Source organism: Aquarana catesbeiana, unplaced genomic scaffold (genome assembly GCF_042186555.1).
Source record: "Aquarana catesbeiana isolate 2022-GZ unplaced genomic scaffold, ASM4218655v1 unanchor237, whole genome shotgun sequence".
Taxonomy (NCBI): Eukaryota; Metazoa; Chordata; class Amphibia; order Anura; family Ranidae; genus Aquarana; species Aquarana catesbeiana.
Window position 1 is genome coordinate 2181993 of NW_027362665.1, and position 18255 is coordinate 2200247.

At 48.6% G+C, this 18255-nt stretch overlaps 3 protein-coding genes across 4 annotated transcripts in view; 2 read left to right on the forward strand and 1 right to left on the reverse strand.

Moving 5' to 3' along the window:
- Positions 1-13288, forward strand: part of LOC141122024 (uncharacterized) — a 245510-nt gene extending 232222 nt beyond the window's left edge. Inside the window, exons 1-3 of one of the 2 annotated variants that reach the window (XM_073611821.1) lie at positions 8244-8373; positions 8497-8638; positions 11254-13288. In XM_073611821.1, the coding sequence (XP_073467922.1) occupies positions 8575-8638; positions 11254-12410 (1221 nt within the window). In that variant the 5' untranslated portion in view covers positions 8244-8373; positions 8497-8574 and the 3' untranslated portion in view covers positions 12411-13288. Of the gene's footprint in view, positions 1-8243; positions 8374-8496; positions 8639-11253 lie in introns of those variants that run through there. The other variant, XM_073611820.1, reaches the window with a different exon arrangement.
- Positions 1-18255, forward strand: part of LOC141122064 (uncharacterized) — a 236834-nt gene that overhangs the window by 102222 nt on the left and 116357 nt on the right. The gene's annotated exons all lie outside the window — the stretch shown is intronic.
- LOC141122057 (uncharacterized) overlaps positions 1-18255 on the reverse strand; it is a 108169-nt gene that overhangs the window by 15798 nt on the left and 74116 nt on the right. The gene's annotated exons all lie outside the window — the stretch shown is intronic.

An 18255-nucleotide genomic window follows, 5' to 3' on the forward strand; every position in this document is an offset into this window, starting at 1 on the left:
CTGTCCTCCTCCCCACGGCGCCCCTCTCTGTCCTCCTCCTCCCCACGGCGCCCCTCTCTGTCCTCCTCCTCCCCACGGCGCCCCTCTCTGTCCTCCTCCTCCCCACGGCGCCCCTCTCTGTCCTCCTCCTCCCCACGGCGCCCCTCTCTGTCCTCCTCCTCCCCACGGCGCCCCTCTCTGTCCTCCTCCTCCCCACGGCGCCCCTCTCTGTCCTCCTCCTCCCCACGGCGCCCCTCTCTGTCGTCCTCCTCCCCACGGCGCCCCTCTCTGTCGTCCTCCTCCCCACGGCGCCCCTCTCTGTCGTCCTCCTCCCCACGGCGCCCCTCTCTGTCGTCCTCCTCCCCACGGCGCCCCTCTCTGTCGTCCTCCTCCCCACGGCGCCCCTCTCTGTCGTCCTCCTCCCCACGGCGCCCCTCTCTGTCGTCCTCCTCCCCACGGCGCCCCTCTCTGTCGTCCTCCTCCCCACGGCGCCCCTCTCTGTCGTCCTCCTCCCCACGGCGCCCCTCTCTGTCGTCCTCCTCCCCACGGCTTCCCCCTCTGTCCTCCTCCTCCCCACGGCGTCCCTCTCTGTCCTCCTCCTCCCCACGGCGTCCCTCTCTGTCCTCCTCCTCCCCACGGCGCCCCTCTCTGTCCTCCTCCTCCCCACGGCGTCCCTCTCTGTCCTCCTCCTCCCCACGGCGCCCCTCTCTGTCCTCCTCCTCCCCAGGGCGTCCCTCTCTGTCCTCCTCCTCCCCAGGGCGTCCCTCTCTGTCCTCCTCCTCCCCAGGGCGTCCCCCTCTGTCCTCCTCCTCCCCAGGGCGTCCCCCTCTGTCCTCCTCCTCCCCAGGGCGTCCCTCTCTGTCCTCCTCCTCCCCAGGGCGTCCCTCTCTGTCCTCCTCCTCCCCAGGGCGTCCCTCTCTGTCCTCCTCCTCCCCAGGGCGTCCCTCTCTGTCCTCCTCCTCCCCAGGGCGTCCCTCTCTGTCCTCCTCCTCCCCAGGGCGTCCCTCTCTGTCCTCCTCCTCCCCAGGGCGTCCCTCTCTGTCCTCCTCCTCCCCAGGGCGTCCCTCTCTGTCCTCCTCCTCCCCAGGGCGTCCCTCTCTGTCCTCCTCCTCCCCAGGGCGTCCCTCTCTGTCCTCCTCCTCCCCAGGGCGTCCCTCTCTGTCCTCCTCCTCCCCAGGGCGTCCCTCTCTGTCCTCCTCCTCCCCAGGGCGTCCCTCTCTGTCCTCCTCCTCCCCAGGGCGTCCCTCTCTGTCCTCCTCCTCCCCACGGCGCCCCTCTCTGTCCTCCTTCCCACGAAGATGACAGAGCGGGTTTTAAAAAGGAAGGGGTGTGGCCTTGACAGGAAGGGGTGGGTCATATTTAAATTAGGGGGTACACAAGTTTAGTCAGGCCTAGGGCAGCACTAAACCTAAATCCACCATTGAATGACAAAGGTGAATGATAGAAGGTTATGTCCCTAGAGTATAATGGGAAGTAAAATATAAAGTCATTTGCAGACAAATCTGAGAAGCTCAGCAATTTCCCCTCCCCCACAGGTGTTCCTCCAGTAGAGGAACAGATTGTATGATTGTCATTATTTGGGATTACAGCTGTTTTCTATGGAATGACAGATAAATGATAGAAAGGAATGTCCACAGAGTATAATGGGAAGGTGAGATGTGACCCGGAGTCAGAACCATTGGTCATATCAGATCAATCCTTAGCAGACATTCTCTCCATGTTCAGTGATGATCATTAAAATCGAGAGTAATTGGATTATAATTGTTTTCTATGGAATGAAAGAATGAAATACCCATAGAGTAGAATGTAGATCAACTTTTTTGCAGGCAAATGGCGTCCCTATGGGGGGGGACCCTGGGTCAGCTGGCACCCGGGTGACACCCACCAGAGGGTGACTCCAGGTCTGGACTGATACTGAACGCCCCGGCTCCCTCTTTCCCTTCCGGGATCTCTGTAATCCCTTCAGCTCCACGTGATGTGCGAGGGAGGGTGGGGGTGGACGGAGTGACACTGACAGACAAGGTGCCCTATCGTCCCCCCACAATCACATCTCTCTTGGACTGCAGCCTGCAGGATCCTCCTCGGCTCTGATGTTCACATACACAGGCCGGGAGGAAGAGCGGGGGAGGAGGCATAGGAGGGACACCTGCCCTATGAGGTCTGTAATAACAACAGGAGTCTTACATGGTGATTGGGAAGGGGGGTTCTGGGGGGCCTGGACAGCTAACAATTGTGCTGCCAAGAGTGATTTTAGGGAGGGTTGGGGTTAAAGGATATGTGCTAGGGGGTGCTTTGCTTTGGGTAGGATATGATTTGTGCTAGAAGGAGGAGGGCCCCCAGCACAATTCCTCCCCCCTCCCAAAGCACCCCCTAGCACACATCCTTTAACCCCCCCAAATCAAAGATCCCAACCCAGCCCTATCCCCCCCAATCCCATCCTGGCTCCATCCATTCCCCCCGATCCCATTCCAGCTCTATTCATTCCCCCATCCCAGCTCCATCCACCACTCCGATCCCATCATGGCTCCATCTATTCCCCCGATCCCATCCCGGCTCCATCCATTCCCCCAATCCTATTCCGGCTCCATGCATCACCCCGATCCCATCCCAGCTCCATGCACCATCCCGGCTCCATCCACCACCCTGACCCTATCCCAGCTACATTCATTCCCTCAATCCCACTCTGGCTTCATCCATTCCCTCAATCCCACTCTGGCTTCATCCATTCCCTCAAACCCACCCTGGCTTCATCCATTCCCTCAAACCCACCCTGGCTTCATCCATTCCCTCAAACCCACCCTGGCTTCATCCATTCCCTCAAACCCACCCTGGCTTCATCCATTCCCTCAAACCCACCCTGGCTTCATCCATTCCCTCAATCCCACCCTGGCTTCATCCATTCCCCCAATCCCATCCCGTCTCCATCCATTGCCTCCGATCACATCCCGGCTCCATCAATTCTCCCCGATCCCATCCTGGCTCCATCCATTCCCCCCGATCCTATCCCGGCTCCATCCACTCTGCCCGATCCTATCCCGGCTCCATCCACTCTGCCCGATCCTATCCCGGCTCCATCCACTCTGCCCGATCCTATCCCGGCTCCATCCACTCTCCCTGATCCTATCCCGGCTCCATCCACTCTCCCTGATCCTATCCCGGCTCCATCCACTCTCCCCGATCCTATCCCGGCTCCATCCACTCTCCCCGATCCTATCCCGGCTCCATCCACTCTCCCCGATCCTATCCCGGCTCCATCCACTCTCCCCGATCCTATCCCGGCTCCATCCACTCTCCCCGATCCTATCCCGGCTCCATCCACTCTCCCCGATCCTATCCCGGCTCCATCCACTCTCCCCGATCCCATCCTGGCTCCATCCATTCCCCCCGATCCCATCCCGGCTCCATCCACTCTGCCCGATCCCATCCCGGCTCCATCCACTCTGCCCGATCCTATCCCGGCTCCATCCACTCTGCCCGATCCTATCCCGGCCCCATCCACTCTCCCCGATGCTATCCCGGCTCCATCCACTCTCCCCGATCCTATCCCGGCTCCATCCACTCTTCCCGATCCTATCCCGGCTCCATCCACTCTCCCCGATCCTATCCCGGCTCCATCCACTCTCCCCGATCCTATCCCGGCTCCATCCACTCTCCCCGATCCTATCCCGGCTCCATCCACTCTCCCCGATCCTATCCCGGCTCCATCCACTCTCCCCGATCCTATCCCGGCTCCATCCACTCTCCCCGATCCTATCCCGGCTCCATCCACTCTCCCCGATCCTATCCCGGCTCCATCCACTCTCCCCGATCCTATCCCGGCTCCATCCATTTTCCCCATCCTATCCCGGCTCCATCCATTTCCCCTGATCCCATTCCTGCTCCTTCCATCACCCTGATCCTATTCTGGCTCCATCCACCACCCCAATCTTATTCTGGCGCCATCCACCACCCTGATCCTATTTCGGGTCCATCCACCCCCTCATCCTTTTCCAGCTCCAGCTATCCCCCCAATTCTATTCCAGCTCCATCCATCCCCCCAATCCTATTCCATCTCCATCCATCCGCCCATCCCATCCCGGCTCCATCAGTTCCCACGGATCCCATCCCGGCTCCATCAGTTCCCACGGATCCCATCCCGGCTCCGACCATTCCCACCGATCCCATCCCAGCTCCGACCATTCCCACCGATCCCATCCCAGCTCCGACCATTCCCACCAATCCCATCCCAGCTCCATCTATTCCCACTGATCCCATCCCAGCTCAATCCTTTTCCACTGATCCCATCCTAGCTCCATCTATTCCCACCGATCCCATCCCAGCTCAATCCTTTCCCACTGATCCCATCCCAGCTCCATCCATTCCCACTGATCCCACCCAGCTCCATCTATTCCCACCGATCCTATCCCAGCTCCATCCACCACCCCAATCTCATCCCAGCTCTGTCCATTCCCACCGATCCCATGCCAGCTCTGTCCATTCCCACCGATCCCATCCCGGCTCCATCCACCACCCCAATCTCATCCCGGACTCATTCATCCCCTGATCCTATTGCGGCTCCATCCACCACCCTGATCCCATCCACCACAGGGGGGGCTGACACCATGCTTTGCCACACCAGGTGACACCAACTCTATTGATGCCATTGGAGAGATGTATTTCTTCTAAGACAACTGCCTCATTTAAAGGCTTTACATTGCCTGTAAATAGGACAGTTGTTTCATGTTGAATGATCAGGATAAACAAATAAATACATTTATATATGAAGATGCAATCCCAAACTTTGCACTATTCTTTTTACTTCAAATCTTCACATACATTATAGGTAATCTGAGAAAAGCGGCTGCACAATTTTGAACATATCCATGTTCTTCATCATATGAGAAAAAAAAGGGGAAGGGGGGAGGGGAACTTGGTGGGACTTTATATGAAACGCATGTGAATACGTCTCCATCCCTGATTCAGTAGAAACAAAAAGAGAACTATAGTGGGACTTTATATGAGGTATGTGCGGCGGCAGAAACGCAGTCAATGTAAAAAACACACAAATGTTTATTGCTGAATAAAACATAACAGGTAAGAAAATACATTCATATATTTGTGTCCATAATGACAGCATATAACAAGCATAATATGTAGAAAATTGTCAATAACAGTAAATAATACATTGTATAATAAATATATGACCACTACCAAGATAATATACTGCAGGATAAGAACATAACATCCATCCTAGATGACATGGACCACCTCAGAAACAGTATAGAAGTAAAATCTGTATATATAAAATTGGTTAAACCATCCAATGAAGATGAGATGCATCCAATGAGCCCTACGCGTTTCATAGATTTAATCCACTTTTCTACTTTTCTTATACCTGTTTCTCCAGCTTGTCCTTGGTGGAGGTCTCCATCCACTTCATTCATGTTTTTTACAAAAGTGCGATCACTCTCTTAATACATTTTTTAAAATGATCGTATTGGAGTCTATGCGAGCGTACGAAGCCCCACTCCTCTCCCCCCTCCTCTCTGCAGTACCGGCATTCTAACTGTGGGGGCCTGGCTGTGGCTTCACATCCGGGCACGCACTGTGCGCTGTGAATGGCCGGGCAATCTTCTGGGACCTGTGACATGTCCCAGAAGATTGCAGGAAGGGGGGATTGGTGATCTTCCTTCCGACGCCGCAGCGCCTGGGGAGGAAGTGGGAGCTGGGTGACCGTAAAAACTGGGTACCCATCCCCCCCCCCCCCAAAAAAAATGACATTCCAAATGTGGCATGTCAGGAGGTCACCTGCACTTAAAGCGGAAGTTCCATTTTTGGGTGGAACTCTGCTTTAAATCCATGAAACACGTAGGGCTCATTGGATGCATCTCATTTTCTTTGGATGGTTTAACCAATTTTATATATACAGATTTTACTTCTATACTGTTTCTGAGGTGGTCTGTGTCATCTAGGATGGCTGTTAAAGGGGTTGCAAATCCTCGTGCATCCTATGCATTAAGATGAAAATACGCCTGGCAGTGACAGGCCCCCCCACCCCGTTTTACTTACCCTGGAACTTGACCCTCGTGCTGTCTCTCTGCCCGGGGTTCTCGGCTCTTGATTGGATAGACTAATAGCAGCGGACTTCTCAAAGAGGTTGTAAACCTTCGTGTTTCACATTCTATGCATTAAGGTGAAAAAACTTCTGACACTGACCAGCCCCCCGTTTTACTCACCTGAGCCCGTTCGCTCCCTCGGCAGAGACGCGCTGTACCTCTATGCCCGGGGTTCTCAGCTCTTGATTGGATAGATTGATAGCGCAGCCATCGGCTCCCACTGCTGTCAATCAAATCCAATGACGCGGACATCTATGATGGAAAAGGACCTGGGGGTCCTAGTAGATGATAGGCTCAGCAATGGAATGCACTGCCAAGCTGCTGCTAACAAAGCAAACAGAATATTGGCATTAAAAGGGATCAACTCCAGAGATAAAACGATAATTCTCCTGCTCTACAAGACTCTGGTCCGGCCGCACCTGGAGTATGCTGTCCAGTTCTGGGCACCAGTCCTCAGGAAGGACGTACTGGAAATGGAGCGAGTACAAAGAAGGGCAACAAAGCTAATAAAGGGTCTGGAGGATCTTAGTTATGAGGAAAGGTTGTGAGCTCTGAACTTATTCTCTCTGGAGAAGAGACGCTTGAGAGGGGATATGATTTCATTATATAAATACCGGACTGGTGACCCCACAATATATAAATACCGGACTGGTGACCCCACAATATATAAATACCGGACTGGTGACCCCACAATATACAAATACCGGACTGGTGACCTCACAATATATAAATACCGTACTGGTGACCCCACAATATATAAATACCGGACTGGTGACCCTACAATATATAAATACCGGACTGGTGACCCCACAATAGGGAGAAAACATTTTTGCAGAAGGAAGTTTAACAAGACACGTTGCCCCTCATTAAAATTAGAAGAAAAGAGGTTTAACCTTAAACTACGTAGAGGGTTCTTTACTGTAAAAGCGGCAAGGATGTGGAATTCCCTTCCACAGGCGGTATTCTCAGCGGGGGGCATCAATAGTTTCAAAAAAATATTAGATAAGCACCTGAACAACCACAACATACAGAGATATTCAATGTAATACTGACACATAATCACACATAGGTTGGACTTGGACTATATGTAACGATGTGAGGTGAGGAGGATTCTGGGAATATCATTTAATTTTACTATTTGTGTTCAGATCTAGAGTTTTCCTCTTGTGAAGTCTGGAGATCATATGACCATCACATTACCTCCACCTCCCTCCCTGATAGAAAAGAGAAATACAAAGAAGATTCTAGAAGTCACCAGAGAGATCATGGAGGAGAGGTGAGGAGGATTCTGGGAATTCTGGGACATTATCCAGTAACAGACAAGGGATGTGTCTGGATGGTGACTGTATCATTGTGTGTGTCAGGTTCCTATAAGGTGTCAGGATGTCACTGTCTATTTCTCCATGGAGGAGTGGGAGTATTTAGAAGGACACAAGGATCTCTACAAGGACGTCATGATGGACAATCAGCCGCCCCTCACATCACCGGGTAAGAGGAGACTTTATTGTAAAGGAGAGAGCAGTACGGAGGGTCCACCTAGATCCCCCATCATCTGATAAACACATAGAAACAATGTATTCAGTCAGTGTGTGTGTTTCCTACAGATGGATCCAGTAATGGGAACCCACCAGAGAGATGTCCCCGTCCTCTGTATTCCCGGGATTCCACACAGGAAGATCACACCATCCCTCACTATCATCAGGTAGATGAGGAACAATCACTGATAGTATCATTAGGATCTGTACATTATTTGCATTGTTACAATTGATGTCATTTTTATTATATATTCAGAGTGGAAACCTGAGAGATTCTAAAGTTGATATTAAAGAAGAGATAAAAGAGGAGGATGATGAGGATGGGGTGATGGAGGAGTTTCTAAAAGAGCACAAAGATCTGTACCAGGACACCATGGTGGAGTCATCCAGCTACAGAAACCCACCAGAGAGATGTCCCCGTCCTCTGTATTCCCGGGATTCCACACAGGAAGATCACACCATCCCTCACCATCATCAGGTAGATGATTGACAATTATTGGTAGTTCTGATTTATACACAGCATGTTTGTTACAATGAATGTTTTATTATATATTCAGAGTGGAAATCTCGGGGATGATAAGATTGATGTTAAAGAAGAGTATAAAGAGGAGGATGAGGAGTATGGAGTGATGGAGAAGTTTTCAGAAGGACACAAGGATAAGATGGAGCCACCAAATACCAGGAACCCACCAGAGAGATGTCCCCGTCCTCTGTATTCCCGGGATTCCACACAGGAAAAGCACACCACCCCTCACTGTTACAAGGTTGGTGGGATGGAGCATCTAGAACATGGACTCCTAGAGATGATGTATGGATTTTTTATGTGATGTCACAATAATAAAGCTTATATCTTACAGATGATATTCTGTCTCATTTTCTTGATTTAGAGTGGAGATCCAATTGATATAGAATTTGAGGTTAAATCAGAAGAAGAAGAGAGGTATGTGAGGGATGATTAGCAGTCTATGGAGGAGGATGGAATAACGGGGACATTTATAGAGGAGGACACTCCTACAGAGATCAGCACAGGTGGGTCATTAACACTAAATACATTCCTCCACCAATACTGCTCACTGATTGGTCCAGAGTAGGGCGGGGACTTGGTGATAATCTTCCTTCTCTGTGCTGCAGACACAATGTATGGATGTAGAATACTGCATTTATAGAAATTCTGGGGTTCAGCTGGCAGCAAAAGGTTTATTTTCACCATAAATGTTGCTCTACCTAGGCACCTTGGGCATGTGCTTTGGGTCTTCTACCTCTTGCCCAGGTATAGCATGATCTCTGTCAGAACAATAATTGGGGTGGGCAACTACATGGCAAATGAGGTTTAATGTAAAATAATGCATTTGGGTGGCAAAAATATGAATGCAATCTATAGACTGGGGGGGAGAACCTCTGGGGGAATCTAGGATGGAAAAGGACCTGGGGGTCCTAGTAGATGATAGGCTCAGCAATGGCATGCAATGCCAAGCTGCTGCTAACAAAGCAAACAGAATATTGGCATTAAAAAGGGCATTCATTCCAGAGATAAAATTATAATTTTGCTGCTCTACAAGACTCTGGTCCGACCGCACCTGGAGTATGCTGTTCAGTTCTGGGCACCAGTCCTCAGGAAGGATGTACAGTAGATAAGCACCTGAATGACTACAACATACAGAGATATACAATGTAATACTGACATATAATCACACACATAGGTTGGACTTTATGGACTTGTGTCTTTTTTTGACCTCACCTACTATGTAACAATCCCCCCAGGGTTACTTGTTCTGTTGTCTGCTGGCTGTGCCGGGTGGAGGGATATGTCTGTATAGTCTCAGACCCAAGTCACTGAGTGCAGTCTCAGGAGATGGGAGGCAGCGGTGTGGGACCTCTGCAACTTGTCTCATGTAAACATTTAATCTTCCACTGATTACCAATATTATGAGTCCTGACACACTGTATAAATTATATTGTACATTACATACTCCTAACCCCTGCCCTATATATTCTATTGTGTACATTACATACTCCCGACCCCTGCACTATATATTATATGTTGTACATTACATACTCCTGACCCCTGCACTATATACTATATGTTGTACATTACATACTCCTGACCCCTGCACTATATACTATATGTTGTACATTACATACTCCTGACCCCTGCAGCCCAATTTTTTTTATATTGTGAAAGATAATGTTACGCCGAGTAAATTGATTCCCAACATGTCACGCTTCAAAATTTCGTCCGCTCGTGGAATGGTGACAAACTTTTACCCTTTAAAATCTCCATAGGCGACGTTTAAAAAATTCTACAGGTTGCATGTTTTGAGTTACAGAGGAGGTCTAGGGCTAGAATTATTGCTCTCGCTCTAACGATCGTGGCGATACCTCACGTGTGGTTTGAACACCGCTTTCATATGCGGGCGCTACTCACATATGCGTTCGCTTCTGCAAGCGAGCTCGTCGGGACGGGGGCGCATTTAAAAAAATTATTTTTTTTTCTTATGTATTTTATTTTTTATTTTTACACTGTTTTTTTTTTTTTTAAATTGTCACTTTTATTTCTATTACAAGGAATGGGGCACATTCAAAATTCTTTTTTTTTTACTTATTTATTTTAACTTTTATTTTTTCACTGTTCTTTAAAAAAAAAAAAAAAAAGTCACTTTTATTCCTATTACAAGGAATGTAAAAATCCCTTGTAATAGAAAAGAGCATGACAGGACCTCTTATATATGAGATCTGGGGTCAAAAGACCTCAGATCTCATATTTACACTAAAATGCATTAAAAAAAAAAATTGTCATTTGAAAAAAAAAATAATAAAATGTCCCTTTTAAGAGCTATGGGTGGAAGTGACGATTTGATGTCGCTTCCGCCCTGCAATGACTTGGAGATGGGCGGGGGGGCCATCTTCCTCTCACTTGTCTCCATGTCAGGCCAGGGACAGATCCGGATCGCCTCCGCCATTACCGACGGCCACGGTAAGCGGTGAAGGGCACTGGAGAGCGGCGGTAGGGGGGGCCCTCTCCTGCCGCCGATAAAAGTGATCTCGCTGCGAATCTGCTGCAGAGACCACTTTTATCTGAAAGAGAACCGCCGGCTCTTGAAGAAGATACCGGGGTTATGGAGCTAGCTGCTATCATAAGAACGGTATTTCTCTTCAAAGACAGGACGTATATAGTGGTCCTGCGGGAAGGAAGCGGTTCATTAAAATGAATTTATTATTTGTCATCTCCCTGCTTGGCCCCTTTCACACGGGCTGTCTGATCAGGTTCACCTGTCAGTTTTTCAGGAGGACCTGATTGGATCCTTAGCGGGAATATGGTGGTCTTGTGTCCCTGCATGGCAGGAAATAAAAGCAGTCACATTCGTTCTAGTCGTCTCTGTGTAAATTTAAGATTGGTTCATTTTTATACTGAAAATAAAGCTTTGTCGGTCGTTTAAAAAAAAAAAAAAAAAAAACCTGGCTCCTAACTTTTTTAGCTGGCTCCTAGATTCCAAGCAAATTTGTCAAGCCCTGACATAATATGTATTCTCTTTTATTACACCCATTTCCTAGCAGCTGGACATTTTATATCTGATGATCTGATTGGAGCACAGCAGGAACCAATCTGCTCATGTCTAGTAATAATCTTTTTATTTCTAATTTAGTAGATGGACGGGAGATGAGGAAAACCTCAGAGGATTGTCTCACTTTGTCTCCAGACTGTAAAGTAGAAGATGAGGACATCACACAGTATAGTCCAGGAGAAAACCCGACTACCTCAAATGTCCATCCGGCACCACACAGTGTAGATGGACCATCGTATTCCTCTTATCCTGAGGAACCTCAGACTGTGAGGGACGGTGCTGTCCTTCCAACAGAGAAGAGCTTTTCATGTACTGAGTGCGGGAAGTGTTTCCATTCTAAATCCAAACTTAATAGGCATATAAGATCTCACACAGGAGAGAAGCCGTATTCCTGTCCTGAGTGTGGGAAATGTTTTTCAGAGAAGTCCAGTCTTTACACACATCAGAGATCTCACACGGGGGAGAAGCCATATTCCTGTCCTGAGTGTGGGAAATGTTTTTCAGACAAGTCCAATCTTTACAGACATCAGAGATCTCACACAGGGGAGAAGCCGTATTCTTGTCCTGAGTGTGGAAAATGCTTTGTACTAAAGTCACAGCTTTCCACACATCAGAGTTCTCATAACGGGAATAGTCCAGGGGAAAACCCGGCTACCTCAAATGTCCATCCGGCACCACACAGTGTAGATGGACCATCGTATTCCTCTTATCTTGAGGAACCTCAGACTGTGAGGGACGGTGCCGTCCTTCCAACAGAGAAGAGCTTTTCCTGTACTGAGTGTGGGAAGTGTTTCCATTCTAAATCCAACCTTAATGTGCATATAAGATCTCACACAGGGGAGAAGCCGCATTCCTGTCCTGAGTGCGGGAAATGTTTTTCAAAGAAGTCCCATCTTTACACACATCAGAGATCTCACACAGGGGAGAAGCCATATTCCTGTCCTGAGTGTGGGAAATGTTTTTCACAGAAGTCCTATCTTGACACACATCAGAGATCTCACACGGGGGAGAAACCGTATTCCTGTCCTGAGTGCGGGAATTATTTTTCACAGAAGTCCTATCTTTCCACACATCAGAGATCTCACACAGGAGAGAAGCCGTATTCCTGTCCTGAGTGCGGGAAATGTTTTTCACAGAAGTCCAGTCTTTACAGCCATCAGAGAACTCACACGGGGGAGAAGCCGTATTCCTGTCCTGAGTGCGGGAAATGTTTTTCACTGAAGTTCTATCTTTCCTAACATAAGAGATCTCACACGGGGGAGAAGCCATTTTCCTGACCTGAGTGCGGGAAATTTTTTTCACAGAAGTTCCATTTTTACACACATCAGAGATCTCACACGGGGAGAAGCCACTTTCCTGTCCTGAGTGAGGGAATTGTTCCTCACTGAAGTCCTGTCTTCCTGTACATCAGGGATTCCACACAACCCTTGAGGTGTATTAGTGCCTTGAGTGTGGGAAATGTCTTCTATATGAATGTTGCTGGACATCACATTTCCCATGTGGGGAAGAAGCACACCCTGATATACACCTCAGATATACTCCATGGCTGATCTTCATCATGTAAGAAACAGTTCATAAGGAGATCAGAGATCACCAAAGACATGGATGAAGTGTTGTAAAAATACAATGGATGGGCGGCTCATACAGGTCTGGTAATGTACTTTTATGTCATGGCTTTCTTCCAGGTCCGCGCCCATGCACGCGCACACCCAGAAACCTCCACTGTCATTGGCTGTAGGAAAAGTTTGTCAGCAGGTTCCAGCCAATGATTTTGCCCTGTACCCTGCTGATCACCACACTGTCACCCAACCAGTGCCATTAGTACAGTGTCAGTGTACAGTATTTTTCACCAATCGCTGTATTAGGGTAACTTGTTACATCAGATAGCGCCAGGGTCAGCTAGCATTAGATTGCCCGCACACTATCGCACTCACACTATAGGATCCTGATCACCAACATTACTAGTATAGTGTCTGTATGGATCAATATCCTGATCACCACCATTGCTAGTATAGTGTCTGTATGGATCAATATCCTGATCATGAATAGAACTATATTAGTGTCCCTCCTTAGTATAGTGTCTGTATGGATCAATATCCTGATCATGAACAGAACTATATTAGTGTCACCCCCTTAGTATAGTGTCTGTATGGATCAATATCATGAACAGAACTGTATTGGTGTCCCCCCCTTAATATAGTGTCCCTAATAACGCAGCATTAGCAGGATCAGCCCTTCTGCCTCCCAACAAGTGCAGTGTCAGTAGATCACCAGCACCTCTGATACATTGCACACATAACCGCAGTGTTAGCACAATCAGGCTTGATCTCCTCTAGCATTAGCAGGAAAGTTTTATTTGTGTAGCACCCTGGAGTTTAGTCAGGGAGCTCCTCACACATTTACTTGCCAGCAGTAGTTATCCTGGTTGATAGAGATCTATTGATTTCTCACTAAGTTTGGACTTGTTGCACTTTTCTCTTCTACCACTAGGTGGCCGGGCACTTGGCGGTACTAGATATGAGAAGGACAACCCAAGGTCAGGTTATGTGTATATGGGGTATCTCAGCCAATGGGCAGGGGTTTTCTTGAATCTCTTGGCCTGCTGGGAGAACCTATATATAGGGCTGGAGTCAGGTGATCGATGTTCTGTGCCACCTGGACAGCTGTCTAGGTGGATGTGTGTCATATGTCCTGTGCTGCTAGATAGGAGATTGGGCCTATCCCGGGCACATCTGACTGCTAGGCTGTGTGAGGTCCTATCCAGAAGTAAGTGAGCAGCGCAGGGTTGGCACTGTGGCTTGCAGTCCAACCAAAAGTGATGGATCTGCTGGCTGGAGAAGCTGTCATGGTCGGTGGTAGAGGGGAAGCTGTCACCACTAAGGGACTAACCACCTTATTACCAGGGACCACATTGAGTAATGGAAGCAAGTACCAGAGCAGTATTCTCACTGATTGGGCATGGTGGAGAATCAGGAAACTTCAGGTGGTGATCAAGCCAGGGACCCAGCCAGCGGAGGTGACACGTGTAGAGCAGCCTTGTGTGTCAAGCCAGGGACTGAGCAGGCCAGTGGAGTGAAGCTTGAGAAGTATCTGGAGTGCCCAGTTAGGGACCCAGCAAAGAAGCAGGAGTGACGCTTGAGGAAGATACCACCATGAAGATTGGAGAAGCTCAAGGGATTCAGAGTCTGTGAATCAGAGGGTCTAGTGAGAGACCAGGAGCTCAGTGGGCTGAAGAACTACAAGGAGAAGTTGTAGTGAAGGTAAAAGAACTATGGTGCTTTGTGTTAGGAACTGTTAAAGACTGTTGCCATAGGAGACAGCATTCCTGCACGTGCAGATGTGGCGTCTTGCTGGATGCCTTTCCCTGCACGGCTGTCCTCCTATTGAAGTCTTGGAGTCTGCTAATTGAACTTGCAACTGCTTTAGGGTGTCCTGGCCCTAACCCTCTTTCCCCCAAAAAGTTTGTAAGAGAAATAAACATCTCTTGCATTCAAGAAGTGTCTGGTGCCCAATAACTTCCACCTTGCACCCATTATGCTTCACAAGAAACCATATACAGAAGGATGTCAGCTGGCTCTGGAGGTTCTCATTAGACTGAAGGAGGCCGGAGACCTTGCTACATTTGTAGTAGTTCAAGCAGTCGTTGACAGCCAGAAGCTCTTTTTCCCGTGAGTCACACTAGGTACCTGTGAATTTAGTGGCCAAAATTTCCCAAAAGAAGTACACTAGTGAAGAGGCCTACAGGATTCTGAATATGACAGCTGAGAGCGAAGGGGGAGTCCTCACTGACAGAATCAGGCTCTGAATAAGAACCTGTACAGAGCGGTAGCACCCCGATAGGGAGCTCAGAGGATGGAGGAGAGGTCCCTGCTAAGGTCAGGCATACCCGACCCCGGGTAGCTGAAGTGCTAGGAACACTTGATTTGTCTTATATGTAGCAGGATGCCAGTACTTGTGTCCCACTACCTTTTGGTGAACTGGCAGGCACCAGCAGCCTAGTACATCCTAGTCTTTTATATACCAGGACAGAAGTATTTTGTGTTGACCTGGCGGGTCCCACAAATGGAGTCCAAATTGGTGAGGTGGCTAGCACTAGTATCATCCTGCAGACACCAAGAATTCGACCACAGACCCATGGAGCCCATAGTGATCTTCCAGATGTGCTTGTGCAAGTCCTGATTAGCAGCCCACAGATTGTGCAGCGCTCGTACTTCCCCCATTCAATGCCCAACCTGGAATTCAGGTGGAAAAAGCAAATTTAACAACCCCCCTAGATTTTTGGAGACCTATCAAGGTTTATAAATGTTAAACTTTTTTGGGCCTAAAATCCAACGTGGGCATTACTAAAAAGAATGAGTTGCGATCATATTGGTCCAGAGACCCGATTCATCTATGCCCGTGTTCTCTGCTGCAATGGCCAGGCATAGATATGAGATGATAATGCGTTTTATGTATTTTAGTGATCACACACTTTGTCGTCCTCGGGGTGACCCTGAATATGATCAGCTTTACAAAATTCCGCCCCTCATAAACTACCTCTCCCAGAAATTTTCAGATATGTATACGCCCCAACAAACCATCTATATAGATGAGTCCATCATACATTTCACTGGTCACCTTCCAATCAAACAGCATCTCACCAGCAAGCGTGCCGGATCTGGGGTCCAAATGTAGAAGCTGTGCGATAGGGCCACAGGCTATACATGTCATTTTTTTATATAATATCCAGCACATAAACACCACTTTACATTAGTAAATTAACCACAATCTCTGAGAAACCTTCCCTGGACTTCCGGGTCTAGGGAGTCTGTGCAGCCTGCGTGCCACTTTTTAGACACAATCTTGGAATTGGCTCGTGGCACCGTGTGACCTAAATGCCGGGGCTTCCCTCAACGGCTTGTAAAACATCCAACTTAGAAAGGAGGAGAAAGCCTGCTTGAGAACTAATGAATTGCTCGCAGTGAAGTGGAAGGACAATTAACCACCTCAATACCAGGCACTTTCACCCCCATCCTGCCCAGGCCATTTACTTTGAATGACAATTGCGCGGTCATGCTACACTGTAACCATGTGATTTTTTTTTTATCATTTTCTTCACACGAATAGAGCTTTATTTTGGTGGTATTTAATCACGTCTGGATTTTTTATCTTTTTTCTAAAAATAAAGACCGAAAATGTTGAATAAAATAAAGGTTTTTCTCAGTTTCTGTCAGTAAATTATGTAATTTTTCTCCTTCACTGATGGGCACTGATGAGAAGGCACAAATATGCCTCACTTATAGGCACTGATGGGTGGCACTGATAGGCAGCAGTGATGGACATCACTAATAAGCACTGAATGCTGGCACTGGTGGGCACTCATTGCTGGCACTGTGTGGGCTTTATTGTAATCAGGACACTGATTATCAGTGCCCTGATTACATACCTAGATGTCCTCTGCGAGGAAATGCCGCTGATTGGCTCTCCTCTTCTCACACTCTGTCAGTGTGAAGCGAGGAGTAACGATTACCGGCATCTCCGTGTTTACATGTGACCCGCTGTGATTGGACACAGCCGATCACATGGCTAAAGAACTGAGGCCACAGCTCTTTACAGAGATCGGGGTCCCCCCATGTTCTAGCAACATGGCGCAGCTGCGATCACCCCATGGGCGCGCGAGAGCGGACGCTCTTGGCGCCGTCGTATAACGTCCACCCAGAACGAGAGCCACCCCGTCGTCATTTGATGGTGGGTGGGCGGCAAGTGGTTAATTCCATTAATGCAGAAACTGTGGTTCAAATTTGCACGGTATCTGATGTAGTTGAAGAGCCTCTCTGTGTCCACGAATATAATCTTTATATGGGAGGGGTGGACTTCAATGACCAGATAATGAAGCTGTACTTATTTTCCCATAAAGCCAGATGCTGGTACATGAAAGTGTCTGTATATTGTCAGAACTATTGAGGTTAAAAAGAATTCATTTACCTGTGTGAGTGGATGTGCTGAGTAACGCCCTCCACTCTACACCTCCCCGGGCTATGAGCTAATCTGAAACGGCTGTGAGTGAGGCTGATTGGGAACCTCCCAGCGCTCCAGCCCTTCAGCCTACTGAGCTTAGCAGAGACATGCCAACACGCAAGCAGGCAGCACAACAAGATGGAGGAATAAGATCATACCTCTCTCCATGTACGGCGGACGCCGCTCAGTGAGCGGGCGAGATCCGAGGAAAACGGATCAGAGAATGATGACACCGGGTCGCTGTATGCAAACCACAGAGCAAAGATCTCCAGGGCTGGGAAGAGGAAGGACGGCTTACAGAGATGGCAGCACAGTAAAAAGCGCGGACCCCCAGTGATAGAGACAGCTCTACAATCCCCCAGCCGGAGCGGTCTGGGATATGGAGAAACTCCAATGAAAGCTGACTCTGGAACAGAGAGAAGGAGAGATGGCCCATCTAAAGTGCAGCAGGACTCCCAGGTACAAGAGCAAAGTGCATTAAAGACCCAAGTGGTTAGTCGGAACGGGGGAGACAGGACAGTATTGAACCTCAGTGAGGAAGTATCCACAAAGGATAGGACTCCCCCAGGGTCGGAGGAAGAAAGTGTGGGGGCTGGTATGGGAAAGAATGTGGATGGACCAGGCTCCCCTGGAGAGGGATCAGTAGCACAGACCAAAACCCCTAGCTTTGTCCCAATACAATATGGAAATAAACTATCCGTAGGGACAGGTGGGGGTCTAGAGGGTCTGGAGCTGGACATTAGAGAGCTTTTAAGGTCCCTTCCCACTAAATCAGATATCCAGGAACTGATATCAGCGGTGGAACAGTCGTGTCAACAAGCGGTGGAAAACCTCAGAGAGGATACACGTGCAATGGGTCACAGGGTAGAGTCACTAGAAAATAGTCATGAAGCAGTGGTACAAGCAGTAGCAGACATTCAAGACACTGTAAAACAACATGAGGAAGCCCTGAATTTCTACAGGGACCAGTTAGACGTTTATAAAAATAGAGATTGTAGACAAAATATTAGAATAAAAGGATTACCTGAAACGATTTGGTCACCTGAATTGCTCCCAACTGTTCAAAGAATATTCCGCCAGATAATG